This window comes from Ambystoma mexicanum, chromosome 7q (genome assembly GCF_040938575.1).
Source record: "Ambystoma mexicanum isolate Mex_15411 chromosome 7q, UKY_AmexF1_1, whole genome shotgun sequence".
Taxonomy (NCBI): domain Eukaryota; kingdom Metazoa; phylum Chordata; class Amphibia; order Caudata; family Ambystomatidae; genus Ambystoma; species Ambystoma mexicanum.
In genome coordinates, this window is record NC_090941.1 from 658,822,407 (window position 1) to 658,835,843 (window position 13,437).

The 13,437-nt window shown below is 51.4% G+C and overlaps 1 protein-coding gene across 2 annotated transcripts in view; it reads right to left on the minus strand.

The window, feature by feature from the left end:
• PAN3 (poly(A) specific ribonuclease subunit PAN3) overlaps window positions 1–13,437 on the minus strand; it is a 2,094,753-nt gene that overhangs the window by 552,037 nt on the left and 1,529,279 nt on the right. For both annotated transcript variants that reach the window (XM_069640299.1, XM_069640298.1), the window contains one exon: window positions 12,975–13,140. In XM_069640299.1, the coding sequence (XP_069496400.1) occupies window positions 12,975–13,140 (166 nt within the window). The remainder of the gene's footprint in view (window positions 1–12,974; window positions 13,141–13,437) is intronic.

Consider the following 13,437-nt stretch of genomic DNA (forward strand, 5'->3'; position numbering starts at 1 on the left):
CCCTTAGATCTAGAGGGGCCTCCAAGGTTCCTCACCACCTCTCTTGTGGGAGCAGGTTGGGTCTTAGGCCTCTTGGTTGGAGGGGTTGGGGTTAGGCAATGTACCTGCTTCCCCTTCCTCTTAGATCTACCCTTACCTATTTTAGGAGTTTCCCCCCTAATATTAGGATTTGAGTTGGGGTCTTCAGTAGAAGGTCCAACAGTCTGAAGGTTTTTGGCCTTAGACTTTTCTTTTCTGGTTTTCCACCAGCACTGAGAATTACCAGTTCTCTCGGGTCTAGATAGGGGCCTAGTTGGTCTATCCACCTCTTCCTCAGAAGCAGGGGGAGTCAGAGACTCTGAGACTAGGGGAACAATGTTGGAGCTTGGTTGGGGCGCCCATGTTCCTAGCATACTATCCTGAAATGTGCCTGGGTTAGAGGTCAACTTACTAACACCAGGGCTTGTAGTGGGGTTCTCAGTAGAGGGTCCCACAGGCTTAGAAGGGTCCTTCAAGGTAGCCTTCCTAGCCAATTTGGTTAAGTTCTGCTTCTCCATACTGGGAGGCCTGGGGGTATGTGACACTACTCCTAGAGTTCTTAGGTCATTCCCTAACAGGACCTTCCCAGGTACCTCAGTCTGAACACTGACAGGGATCCTTACTGTCATGTTGTTACATTGAATGAGGGCTGGTAGAATAGGAACCATTTGGACAGGGCCTCCAGACATCTTAGTGGGACCTTTGGGTGCTTTGGCCACATCCTCAGGTTGAAAGAAGCTTTCATCCACTACTGTTCTGCTGGCCCCAGTGTCTCTCCTGGCAGGAGTATCCTGGCCATTGACAAGAACACTGTCCACATAATACACCTTAGAGTTAACAGGTAGGGAGTTATACACAACCCTATTCTGGGGACTAACCAGACCCATAGGCTCTAAGTTTACAGTTGCTTGAAGACCCAAGGGTTCTTCAGCAAAGAGTTCAAAGTGGGCACTAGCCATCTGTACTTCATCCTCAGGAGTGAAGGCTAAGGAGACTGTGCTGATCCCTGCAGGTTTACCCTTGCACTTGGGATCTCCTTTGATATGGTCAGTACCCTGACAGACATAGCATTGTCCAAATGCTCTCTGGAAGGGTGGCTTGTTCTGACCTCCTTCTGGCTTGTGGCCAGAAGGTACAGTAGCCTGACTAGGTTTCCCATGTGGCTTACCCTGGTTATTTTGTGGTTTGGGGCCCTCTTTGGGATAGGAATTATTAGAATTCTCTTTGGAGTCTTTTTTAGGCTGTTTCTCCCCATCCTTCTTCTGAGTTACCCCAGAATCCTTGTGAGTGGCCCTGTTGGCAACCCACAAGTCAGCAGCCTTAGCTAGTTTCCGGGAATCTAATTCCTTGGAATCAGCCAAGTGTTGTCTGAGCTCAGGAGAGCAGGCATCATAAATAGTCTCCAACATAAACAAATTCTTCATACCTTCATAAGTGTTCACCTTGTAACCCTTAATCCATCCCTCTAAGTTTTTCAAACATTCACTCACCCAGGTAGCCCAAGGGGTACCATCATGCTTTTTGAGGCTCCTAAACCTCTTAAGATACTGGGAAGGGGTCTTCCCAAACCTAGCTATCAAAGCTAGTTTCACACATTCATAGTCCTTCCTATCCTCCTCCCCCATCTCCATTACCACATCAGTTGCAACAGGGGGAAGCCTAGAGAACAACCAGGTGAGTAAGTCATTTCCTGTGATGTTCTGGAGCCCATGATTATATTCAAACAGAGACAACCAATCCAACACATCCAACTTAGGCTCATACATACCAACCAATTCTTTAGGCATCCGGGGTCTTTTAGGACTGGAACTTCTAGAGGAGCCAGAGAGAGAAACATTCTCAACAGATAATTTCTTCATTTCTAAGTCATACTTGAGCTCCATTTCCCTTAGCCTTAGTTCTTTGTCAGTTTGAGCATTCAGTTTCTTATACTCCAATTCTAGCTTCATTTTCTCTAGTTCAAAGTACTGAGGACTAAATGTGGGACCTGGTAAAGGTCCAGTAGGCACAGCAGGTAGAGCAGGCAGAGGCCTAGGGGGGACAGTTACAACAGCCTCACCCTCCTCTTCTGACTCTTCCTCAGAAACATCAACATTTTGTTCCATGTTAACTTCAACACTGTCATCTACAGTTGCTGGAGTGGTAGGTTCCTCTGAACCCTCACCCAGACTTTGGTTAGCTAACAATCTTTCAATCAGCTCCATTTTCTTGCCCTTAGTCAGGAGATCCTTATGTTTACAGAGCACTCTTAAACAATCAGCAGTTTTGGCTGCAAGGGACTCTTGACTATAGCTTTCTATAACTGACATGTTAGAGGTTTTACTTTTTCAGTGCTAAGCTTTGTGGTTAGTTGCACTAAGGTATCTAAAGCACAATAAAATGTATACTCAATACAAATCCCACCGCTGTACACCAGTGTTAGGCAGAAACCTGTGCAGTTCCCTTGGGGAACACTGCAAAAGATTTAAGACTACAGGTAGAGCAGTAAACCCCTTTGGTAGCAGTCTGTACCACCCAGATTTACCTGGTAGCTGTGGCTGAGCAGTCAGACTTCTCTCAAGAAGAGTTAGGCAGTATGTAAAGTATACACAATATGTACCAAAACACAATAGCACAAGCAAACACTGACCAGAGCTTGGTTTCAAAAGTATATAGTTATTTATTTAAAATACACATAAGTTAAAAACACTCTAGCAAAAATATAGTAAAAGCACTTCAACACAGTTATAATGAAAGTAGATTCAATCCTTTCTCCTATCTAGACAACTCTAAGTAAACACCACTTAATTAAAACAGAGGTGAGTGCTTAACGTTAGATGACACTCTAGTAGTTTCCAAGAAAGGGAGAGAAAAAGCAGAAATGGGTTAGACACACCACTCTAAGGTCCAGAGCACTTGCAATAGGCTTAAAGAAGAATAAAGTCACAGGTGAGCAAAAGTCACTAGGCAGGGCCCACTCTTAGAGTAGCCGGAGCGAAAATGTGCCCAAGATCACACTGTTAGTTAGAGATTCAAAGTCTTGCAAAGAGTCAAAAAGAGGTTAGAGTGGCTCAGAAAGTTTAGCCAAAGTGTCCCAGGCACTCCCAGGTTCGAAAGCCGGGGACTAAATCTACCCCGTACAGTCGGTAGCAAGGGAAGCCAGGCAGAACACAGTACCTTAAGCGGAAAGGATCCTCCAGCGGTGGCAGTTGTTCCAGGCAGTGGCAGCAGGGCTCGACGTCGGTCAGGGGAGAAGAAGTTCTCGCTGAAGAGCAGAAGAAGAGGGTCGTTGCACTGCCCGGGAAGAAACCAGCCGCGGAGTCCTCCGGTTAAAGGGTTGGTACCGACTTTCGCGGTATGGGGGTAAAGTGTGGTATTCCGGTTGCCGGGGTGCTTGGCACAGGCAAGGCGGCCACGAGATACCTCAAAGAACGGAAAGAAGGCGAAAACTGGTTGTCCCCACCAGTCAAGGGAAGGAGCCACTCCGTTAAGAGTTCTCCTCGGTCGTCGGGAAAAAGTGGTGAGACGGTTCAGCAGGGCTCCACCGGGTGGTGTCGTCGAAGCAGGTCGGCTCAGCTCTTCCCTCGTCGGATTCTTGGTCCTGTGGCGACTTCTGAAGTCCCAGTCCCCAAAGCCCTGCTTTTATGCAGCAAACCCCCATTCACCCAGCCTAGCTGTCACTCAAACATGCTAAGTGGTGAGCCGGGCGGCTCACCACTTGGGCCAATCAGGACGGAGTGCGACTTGAGTTACCAAGGTAACTCAGTCCAGGGTGCCTAAATCCCCCTCCCCCCCTCCTAAGTACCCCAGACAGAGTGGCACCACTTTGGAGGGCTTCTGTGGAGAAGCCCGCCAAAAGTGGAACAAAGGGCTCCACTTTGGGTCAGAGTTACAGAGGCGAACACCAACGCCATTTTAGAATCAAGTTTTGGCAAAAAGTCCCAACCGGAGTTATAAAAATAAATATATAAACCGGCGGTATGTTTAAGGCTACCGTAAATAAATAATTAAATGTGTTAGCCTAAAACAATGGGAAATCCCATAGGGAAATATTCGCGGTCGAATATAAAAAGTAGTTTCCACTGCCACCAGCCAAAACTCGATCAGGGGGGACGGAGACGTGCCCCCTCGACTAACAGACCCTGGGGCAATCGAATTGCCCCAGCCAGTACGTCCACAATATGATGGTTTGTACTGGTTCTGTTCAGGATTCAAGACTAGCAAAGTCTTTGGTGACTTTACATGCCCTGGGAGACAGTAGTCAGTCCCAGGGTATGGAGTCTATGTTGGGGAGTCCCTAGGACACCCCTGGGTCACGGCACAGAGGGTGCTGTGTGACCCACACCACAAAAATACATGAGGCCCTATGGAGTAAAAGACCCCATAGCCCATTCAACACAAGGTTTAACCAAGAAAACACACTTCAACATGTCCAAGAGTGAGGGTAAAAGAGTCTCACTCTTGGCAGGAGAAAAAATTAAACCCCAGAAATCCAGCAAAGCTGCTGGGGGACTCACTAGGTAGGGAAATTCAGCCTAAACAGAGAATTCTCCCTAACAGTAAGTACACAAAGGGAAAAGAACAAGGTTATCGTATTATCGGTAATTGCGCACTCATGTGGTTTTCAACGGGTTATACAGTAATGCATTTACTCTGCACACACATATAGAAAAGTCACTTAAAGGGAGGAAAATAAGTGGTTAGTGCAACATCAGCTTAGGTGAAGGTTCTAGAGACGGTTTCTTCACCTGCCAAGTCTTTTAAGTCCAAAAACACAACCGTAGCTAGAGGCAGTTGGGAGAGCGCTTGAAGTCTTCACAAACGGCGAATTATGAAGAGTTCCTGTGGATTTCTTCCAATGTCTTAAGTTGTTGAAGCAGCAAGTTAGTAACTAAGAAGACCTTAAAACAGACTCGAGAAGGGGACACAAGCAGAGGCTTGGGTCAGAGGTAAGAGGGGGTTGGCCCTGGGTACCTCTTTGTGCACTCCAACGCTCTGGAGCGACTTTGTGGAATCAGGCACACAATACCTTTTCCCCCACAGTACCTTTGGTTTGAAGAAAGTGTTTGTGTTGGCTTCTCTGCAATGTGGCAGCTCCGGACCCGACCTACGGATTCCTTGATCTGGTGACGAAAGGCTGGACAATAGACTCTCTCTTAGAAGCTGTCTTGAGGAAGGACCTGTAGCACGACTTTCAGCAACTTCTTGGTTCACTCTGCGGTTCTGGTGCCTGTTCAGCATCACCAACTAAGGACACGGATCACCTTGTCAATCTTCTTTGCTTCCTGCAGTCCCACACTCTGGTGAGGGGGTCTGGGCTAGTTGGATCGTATCTCTCGAGTGTCGTTACGGGTTCAGCAAAGATTTGGACGGATTCGGCCTTTCCACAACGATGCACTTGAAATGGGCAGCACGTCTCCTGGTATTGGAGTTACGCAGCTCTGGAAGCTCCAAGGACCTCGGGAGGAGGCTTGTTTCATAGTTCGTCTTGGGACTGGTTGTTCCCACCAGCCAAAGGGAAAGAGTCCTCTTCGGAGCTCCTCTGTCACATAGAAAATGGTGTCAGGACAGCAGTGGTCGCTTAACAGTCTTGCAAAGGGTCTGCAGGCGTCTCTGGTCGTCGTCTTCTTCGGTTATTTTTGTTTCCTGTAGTCGACTTGCACTCCCAGAAGCATCACCTTTTATACAGTTCCAACACACACTTTCCCTACAATCTCTCTCAACGTTTTAAAGAAAGGGGCATTTGGCTGTCCAATCAGGACAGCCAGACCCCCCCCTGTGGGAGCTGGACCTATTCAGGCACTCTGGCAGACAAAGGACAGGGGGTAGAAGACTCTTCCCCAACTTCCTGCCCAGAAACTATGGAGCCTATGCAGGGACAGACAGACACACACACACACACACACCCATTGCCACCAGCCATAACTAGGTGATGGTCTATGTGATGAAAGAAGTCACAGGAGCAGAGAGACGGGGATACTAAGAATCCCTTTGGCACTCCACTGAAGGTAATATGTGCCAATCTCTCAGACTATAGAGTTTTCTTAAGAACTGTAGTTACTTGACAATATAAAAAGAATCTTAAAGGAAGCCTCTAAGGGTCCTCAGCAACACTGTCCATAAGGAGTTGTGTGCTGCAGTAGTAAAACACAGATGACTTTAAGAGCTATGGAGCAGACAGACTCCATAATACAGGTAGATTACAAATTATAGAGTTCCAAAAGACAGAGCCCACAAGAATGAATGAGTAGAAAAAGGCTCCACTCATTCAGGATTTAAAGAAAAAAGGTCCAGAATTCCAGCAAAAAGTGCTGGGGGTCTCACTAGGAGAGGGGATGAAGCATAACAATGATAAATCTACCTAACACCCAACAACGTGAGCAAAGTGTATCCCGGCAGATATTGGGCGTTCTGAAATTTCATGACCATCTGCAAGATATGTTGAGCCATCAACTGAGGAGAAGCAGTCCCCTGAGGGGGAGTCCAGGACCGCTCCAATAAATTAAAGCATTTTATAAGGTTTCATCTGACACTTCTTGAGGTTGAGGGAGTAGCCCAGTTTGTGGAGGGAGAGGCAGGTATGGCTGAGATGTTCCAGAGCCTGTCCTGAGAATGAGCCCCGATTAGTCATTCAGGTAGGGAAAGGAACAAGTTACTTACCTGTAACTGTTGTTCTCCAGCATGGGTCTGGCATGGATTCACATGCTCATGAATATTCCCCGTCGTCAGGCTGGGAATCCTCAGTAAAGAAAATTCAGTATCAGTTTCGTTTCTGATCTGTCTTTCGTAGTAGTAACCAATCACTGATCTCTGCGTCATACTGACCACAGCCAATGACTGCCATCTCCCTAAGCCCCGCCTCTGGCAGCCATCTTCAGATTTGGTAGCACGTGAAGTGGCAGTATGACCAAGTGAAGAGCCGCAGAGGGGTAGGCGGGAGGGTTCGCATGTGAATCCATGCCAGACCCATGCTGGAGAACAACAGTTACAGGTAAGTAACTTGTTCCTTCTCCAGCATGGGGTCTGGCATGGATTCACATGCTCATGAATAAAAGAATACATAGCAGTACACACATGCACAACCACGGGAGGTGGCAACAGGCTCAACATTAAGCAATACAACAACTCAACATTAAGCACTCTTACCTTCTCACCAGGCTCACCTTAGACGAACAGGTTGCGCAGCACTGCTTGGCCGACCCTGGACTCCTCCCTGGAATCCCGGTCGACGCAGTAGAATCTCGTGAAGGTGTGCGTCGACCTCCACGTAGCAGCCCTGCAGATGTCCAGCAGGGGCACACCAGACAAGAATGCCGTGGTAGCAGCGATCGCTCTGGTCGAATGGGCTCTCGGACGGCCGGGCAACGGTGGGTTTGCCAACCAGTGACAGTGCATGATGCAGCCGGAGAGCCATCTGGAAATGGAAGCCTTCGAGAAAGCCTTCCCTTGGTTCACAGGTCCAAGTTCACAAATAGCTGTGACGTCTTCCGAAAACTCTTTGTCCACGTAGAACTGCAGCGCTCTAGCCACATCCAGCGAGTGCAAAGTCCTCTCGGCCGGCGACGAAGGCGATGGGAAGAAAACCGGTAACACCAAGGGCTCGTTGAGGTGGAAGTCCGACGGCACCTTGGGCATAAAGGAGGGGTGCGTCCTCAGCACCACCCTCGTGTCGTGAAAAGTCAAGTATGGAGGCTTGCAGGATAGGGCCTGGATCTCTCCCACTCGTCGTGCGGAGGTGATGGCCACAAGAAATGCTGTCTTCCATGACAGGAACTTCAACGGCGCCAAATGCAGAGGCTCGAATGGCGCCCCCATGAGCCTAGACAGCACCACGTCGAGTTCCCATGCCGGGGTAGGAGCCTTTACCGGTGGGAACGATCGCAACAGTCCCTTCATAAAAAGTAGTTCTGGTGTATCGGGAGATCGCAGCCAGATGTATCTTGATGGAAGCGTGAGCTAGTCCAGCGACAGTAGGTACAGCAGTACTTGAGGGGCCGTAATCCGCAGAGGGTTAATCTTCTGTGCACGGCACCAGACAGAGAACCTCTTCCACTTATGTCCGTAGCACTTGAGAGTTGAGGACGCCCTGGCCTTTGCAAGAACCTCTCTGCAGTCAGCTGGGATATCGTACCCTCCAAACTCTAGTGCTGCAAGAGCCAGGCCTGCAAGTTCAGCGACTCCGGGTCGTGATGAAGGATGGCGCCTCCTTCTCTGGAGAGAAGATCTGCGTCCGTCGACAGCTTGACTGGTGGGGACGCTGACAAGTCCAGAAGGTCCAGGAACCAGATCTGTCTGGGCCACGCCGGTGCGACGAGGATAATTCTGCACCGGGACCTCTTGAGCTGGTTGATGAGTCGGAGCAGCAACGGCAACGGAGGAAACGCATATAGGATCAGGCCGTCCCAGGGGAAGGAGAAATCATGGCCCATGGTCCCCGGTTGGGGAAACCTGCTGGCGAACCTCTGGCACTTGGAGTTTGTTGCCGTCGCGAAAAGGTCGATCTGGGGTTTGCCCCATCGCTGAAAGAGTCAGTCCACTTGATCCTGGCATAGTTCCCACTCGTGGAACGAGCGAAGCTCTCTGCTGAGTGAGTCGGCAATGGTGTTTTTTATCCCTGCCAGTTGAAACGGCACCAGAAACATCCCTTGAGCAACGGCCCAATGCCACAGGTCCTGGGCTTCGTTGGATAGGGCCAGGGATCTGGTTCCGCCCTGCTTCCGGATGTAGAACATCGTGGTGGTGTTGTCGGTGAAGATCCTCACCACCTTGCCCTTGAGGGATGGGAGAAAGGACTTTAGGGCCCAGAACACTGCCCGGAGCTCCAGGATGTTGATGTGGAGCAGCTTCTCCTCCGGGAGCCAAAGGCCTCTCGCGTGAAGATCTCCGGTGTGGGCTCCCCGCCCCTCCAGGGAGGCATCCGTCATCACCGTCGCCTGGTGGGACGGGGTCTGAAAGTCTCACCACCGCTAGATGAGTGCGGGTGCCCCACCACCAGATCGCTCGTCGGAAGGTCTCGTTGAGAGGGATCCTGTCCTCGAAGCTGCCCGTCACTTGAATCCAGCGGGCGTCGAGGAACTCCTGTGGAGGGCGCATCCGAAGCCTGCACAGGCGCACGAGATAAATGCAAGAGGAAATCATCCCAAGGAGGGACTTGATGGACCTCACTCTGGCCACGTCCGTGGCCAGCAGACGCTGCACCTTGCCTAGGATGGCCTTTGTCCTTTCCTCCGACGGCGAGGCCAGATGCGCCACTGTGTCGAGCTTGGCTCCCAGAAACAGTGCGACTTGAGAGGGTTCCAGGTGGGACTTGGGGAAGTTGATGGAGAACCCCAGGTCCGTGAGGAGCTGGACGGTCTTCGCTGTGTGTTCTATGGCGAGCTCCCTTGTCCTTGTGCGGATGAGCCAATTGTCCAGGTAAGGGTAGACGTGGATCCCCTGCAGGCGCAGCCACGCCGCCACTGGAGCGAGGCACTTGGTGAAAACCCTGGGTGCCGACTTCAATCCGAACGGGAGCGCCTTGAACTGGTAGTGCCGCCCTTGGACCACGAACCTGAGGAACTTCCGGTGACTTTTTAGAATGGGAATGTGAAAGTATGCATCCTCCAAATCCAACGACTACAGGAAATCGCCCTCCTCCAGCTGTCCCAGCACATGCTGGAGGGTGACCATCCGGAACTTCTGTGCCTTGATGTACTTGTTCAGTCGTTGCAGGTCTAGGATGGGTCGCCACCCTCCTGTCTTCTTTTTCACGAGGAAGTACCTTGAGTATACTCCGGAGCCCCAGAGCGTCTTTGGGACGAGCTCGATGGCACCTTTGAGCATCGCCCTTACCTCCAACAGCAGTTGAGGGACATGGTTTTCTTTCCTGGCCACAGGAGGAATGCGGGGGCACTTTTTTAGAAATTCGAGGGCGTTCCCCTGGGCCAGGGTGTCCAGCACCCAACGGTCAGCGGAGATGGACTCCCACACGCTGACGAACTTTGCCAGCCGGCCTCCCACCTGGGTGCTTCGGTGGGGGCCCCGACGCCACGGTCGGTTCAATCTTGCTTGGAGGACGCCTTGCCGCCTTGGCCTCCATGGCGATGACGGCGGGATCCACCCGACTTGCCTCGTCCTCTATAGGCTTCCTGCGACGAGGAGCGGGCCGCTTGGCGGTACGTAGAGGAGCCACCGCCGAATCCCTTGGAGGCACCCTGCTTGCCTCCGGAGCTCCGAAAGGATGGCCATCGTTGCTGGAGAACTCCCAGGGCCTTAGCTGTCTTCGTGTCTGCCTTGATGGCTTGGAGGGACTCATCCACTGTTTTCCCAAACAGGTTGTTCCCGTCGAACGTCATGTCCAAAACCTTGGCTTGTACGTCCTGGCAGAAATCCGTCGCCTTGAGCCACCCTCGTCGTCCGAGGCAAACGCTGTTGCCTAGCTGGCAGAAACCGGTGTCGGCAATGTCCGTTGCCACCGTTATGGCATGGTCTGACACCACCTCACCTTCTTGCAAGATCTCCAGGGCCTCAGCCCTCTTGTCGTCCGGTAGGAAGTCCAACAGGGGGGAGATCTTGTACCATAAGTCCCTGTCGTAGCAGGCCACGATCGCAAGGGCGTTGGTCGCCTTAATCGTTGTTGCCGCCGCCGAGATAACTCGTCCCATTGCATCCAGCTTCTTTCCTTCGCCGTCCGGCGGGGAAGTTGACGTCGAGGCTGATGCCCCCCCCCGCTTTTTTCTTAGCCGCCGCTGAGACGACCGAGTCAGGGGTCAGTTGCGCCCTAAGGCACAAAGGTGCCGCGTCAGGGACCCAGTACTACTACTTGTACCGATCCCTCTTGGCAGGCGTCGTAGATGGGTTCTTGAGAAGGGTGAGACCCTCATCCCAGATGTCATCCAGCAGAGGCACGGCGAGGACTGTCTTCCTCTTGGCCTCGCGCCATTGTTAAAGGAAACCTTCCTCTTTCTCTTCGGGGCAGAGCTGAAAAAGCTCAGATGCCCTGGCGATCATAGCGCGGAAAGACCCAATCTTGTCGGGCGAGGAGGCCTGGGCTGGAGGTGATGGGACCTCCGTCCCATCGTCGCCGCCATCCGTACCCGTCGTGGCCGTGTCCGTTCCAGTGTCATCCTCAGGTACAGGGGACCTGGGCAAAGGCTGAGCAGGCCGCAAGGGCTGAAAAGGCGGGGCTGGATGGGTCCGTCTTCTCTTGTTTGGGGGACTTCCCGACGGGCCTGGCTCTGGCTCCTCTGTCGGGCCTGGTTCCGGCTCCTCCGTCAGTGGTAGGGGCAATCTCGTCCTTATCGCCGATCATAAGGATTGTATTGCCAACAAAATGGCCGCCGAGTTGTCCTCCGGCTCCGGAAGCGACGGGCGCGACGGTTGACTAGGAACCTCGCCGGCGCCGTCGCTCTCGTCGTCCCCTTCGTCGGGATCCCTCCCGTGGGATCGGGCCTCTTCCACGCCCTCGTCGAGGCCCTCCAAGACTTCAACCAGTTCCTCCTCTGAGGCTGTGTTCGTGTCCACAATGGCCACCGCCCCCCCCCCTCTTTTTCCGCCGGGGTCTTCACGGGGGTCTTCTCGATGGGCTATAAAGAGGCTTCCTTCCGCGGTAGCAGGGAAACTCTGGGTCCAGAGGTCGCCTCCACAGGCTGCACCACGGCCGCCGCAACTTCCTCGATGGATGCCTTGTCCGGGTGAATCAAGGCCTTCACCACCTTCTGTGGGTGTGGCCTTCACCTTGGGGGGAGGGTCACCGCCTCGGTCCCCCTGGGCTGGATCTTTCGAGATCGACCGGGGCCTCTCCAGAAGCTTCGCCGGGTTCTCGTCCTTCCTCTTCCCTGAGCCAGACGTTGACTCGTGGTTGATGGTGCTGGAGAGGATGCGCCCTGCCTGGCAGCGGAGGCGCCCGACCGCTCGGCACTCCCGGTGCCCGCGGACTCGCGGTGCTTTGCCTTCTGTTGGGCCCCCATCGCCGGGGCGCCCTCAGAGGACTTAGAAGACCGCTCAGACTTCTTCTCACCTGACGGGCTCTTTCCTTCCAGCCAGTTGGAGAGACGAAGGTGTCGGTCCCTGATGGTCCGTTCCGACATGTTCCCGCAAAACGCACAGTCCTTCTCCACGTGCGTTTTGTCCTCATGAAGGCAGTAGAGACATTTCGAGTGCCCGTCCTCCTTGAACACATTCTGCAGCTGGCATCCAGGGCAAACCCTGAACAACTTTCCGGGCCGTCGAGCTTCCTTTCTCCTGGGCCATGTCCGGGTAGGCCGCAGAAACTTCTGGACTCCTCCAAGAAGCATAACTCGACGAAAACCTCACCCTTGAGGGGTGTAGATCTGATGTAGACACGGTGGAGCTTGAGGCTCTATTTGACCGAAAAATGAGAAAATATCTTTGAAAAAGTGCGAAAACGCAGCAAAAAGCTTGAGGGCTAAACACGAGGACTCCCAACACTTGAGCGTGTGGTAAAAATCTGAGGATGACTGCCAGGGGAGGGGCTTAGGGAGAGGGCAGTCATTGGCTGGGGGCAGTATGACCCAGAGATCAGTGATTGGTTACTACTAAGAAAGACAGATCAGAAACAAAACTGATACTGATCTTTTCTTTACTGAGGATTCCCGGCCTGACGACAGGGAATATTCATGAGCATGTGAATCCATGCCAGACCCCATGCTGGAGAATAGGAGTTTAGTAGCATGAAAGGTGAGAGAAGGGCGGATTTTGAGAATATTGAAGAGGTGGTAGCGACAGGCACGAGAAGTGAGAGAGATATGGTGGGAGATTTGTATTTCTATTTCATGTAATGATTAAAAAAAAACACAAAGAAAGGATTATTAACTTTATGGAAATATGTGATGTGATTAGTTTCAGTATACCCAGATTATTTTCATAATTTTATTTAATGTACAGGTCGAATGTCACATCTGATTTTGTAAACTTGAAATCCTTTGTTAATGAACTCCCAACAGACAAGGTTTCCATATTACCTCTGTGCAACATACCTTGTTTTACCAGTTATGAGAATTTTTGTTGGATCCATAACACGACATGCCAACCCTGCTGTGTGAGTCGTTCGCAGTGCAGAACTTAGTTGAACAATATATGCCCAGATAAGGGATTCTGGCAGCAAACCAGCATGCTGACGTGGTAACGGCCCATCATGTTGGCCTATCAGGAGACAGAAAAATGTATCACAGTTTGTTAAGAGGCATTTCAAACAATCTTTCGGAAGATTCCTGCTTATATGCTTGATAATAATAAACTGCTTCAGAGCATTAACACTTTTGTGACCGCGTTGAGCTGGAAATCAAAACATTCAAGAACCCTCATAAGTTAATTATGTGCATTTTTTGGAAAATGTGCACAGTGCACTTGCCTCTCAAATGGATTATCCTGCAAAGAGGCAAAAAGAACAAATTCGCTACCTCCAGTAATGATCGTTCGGATGCACAAGATATTCCTTCC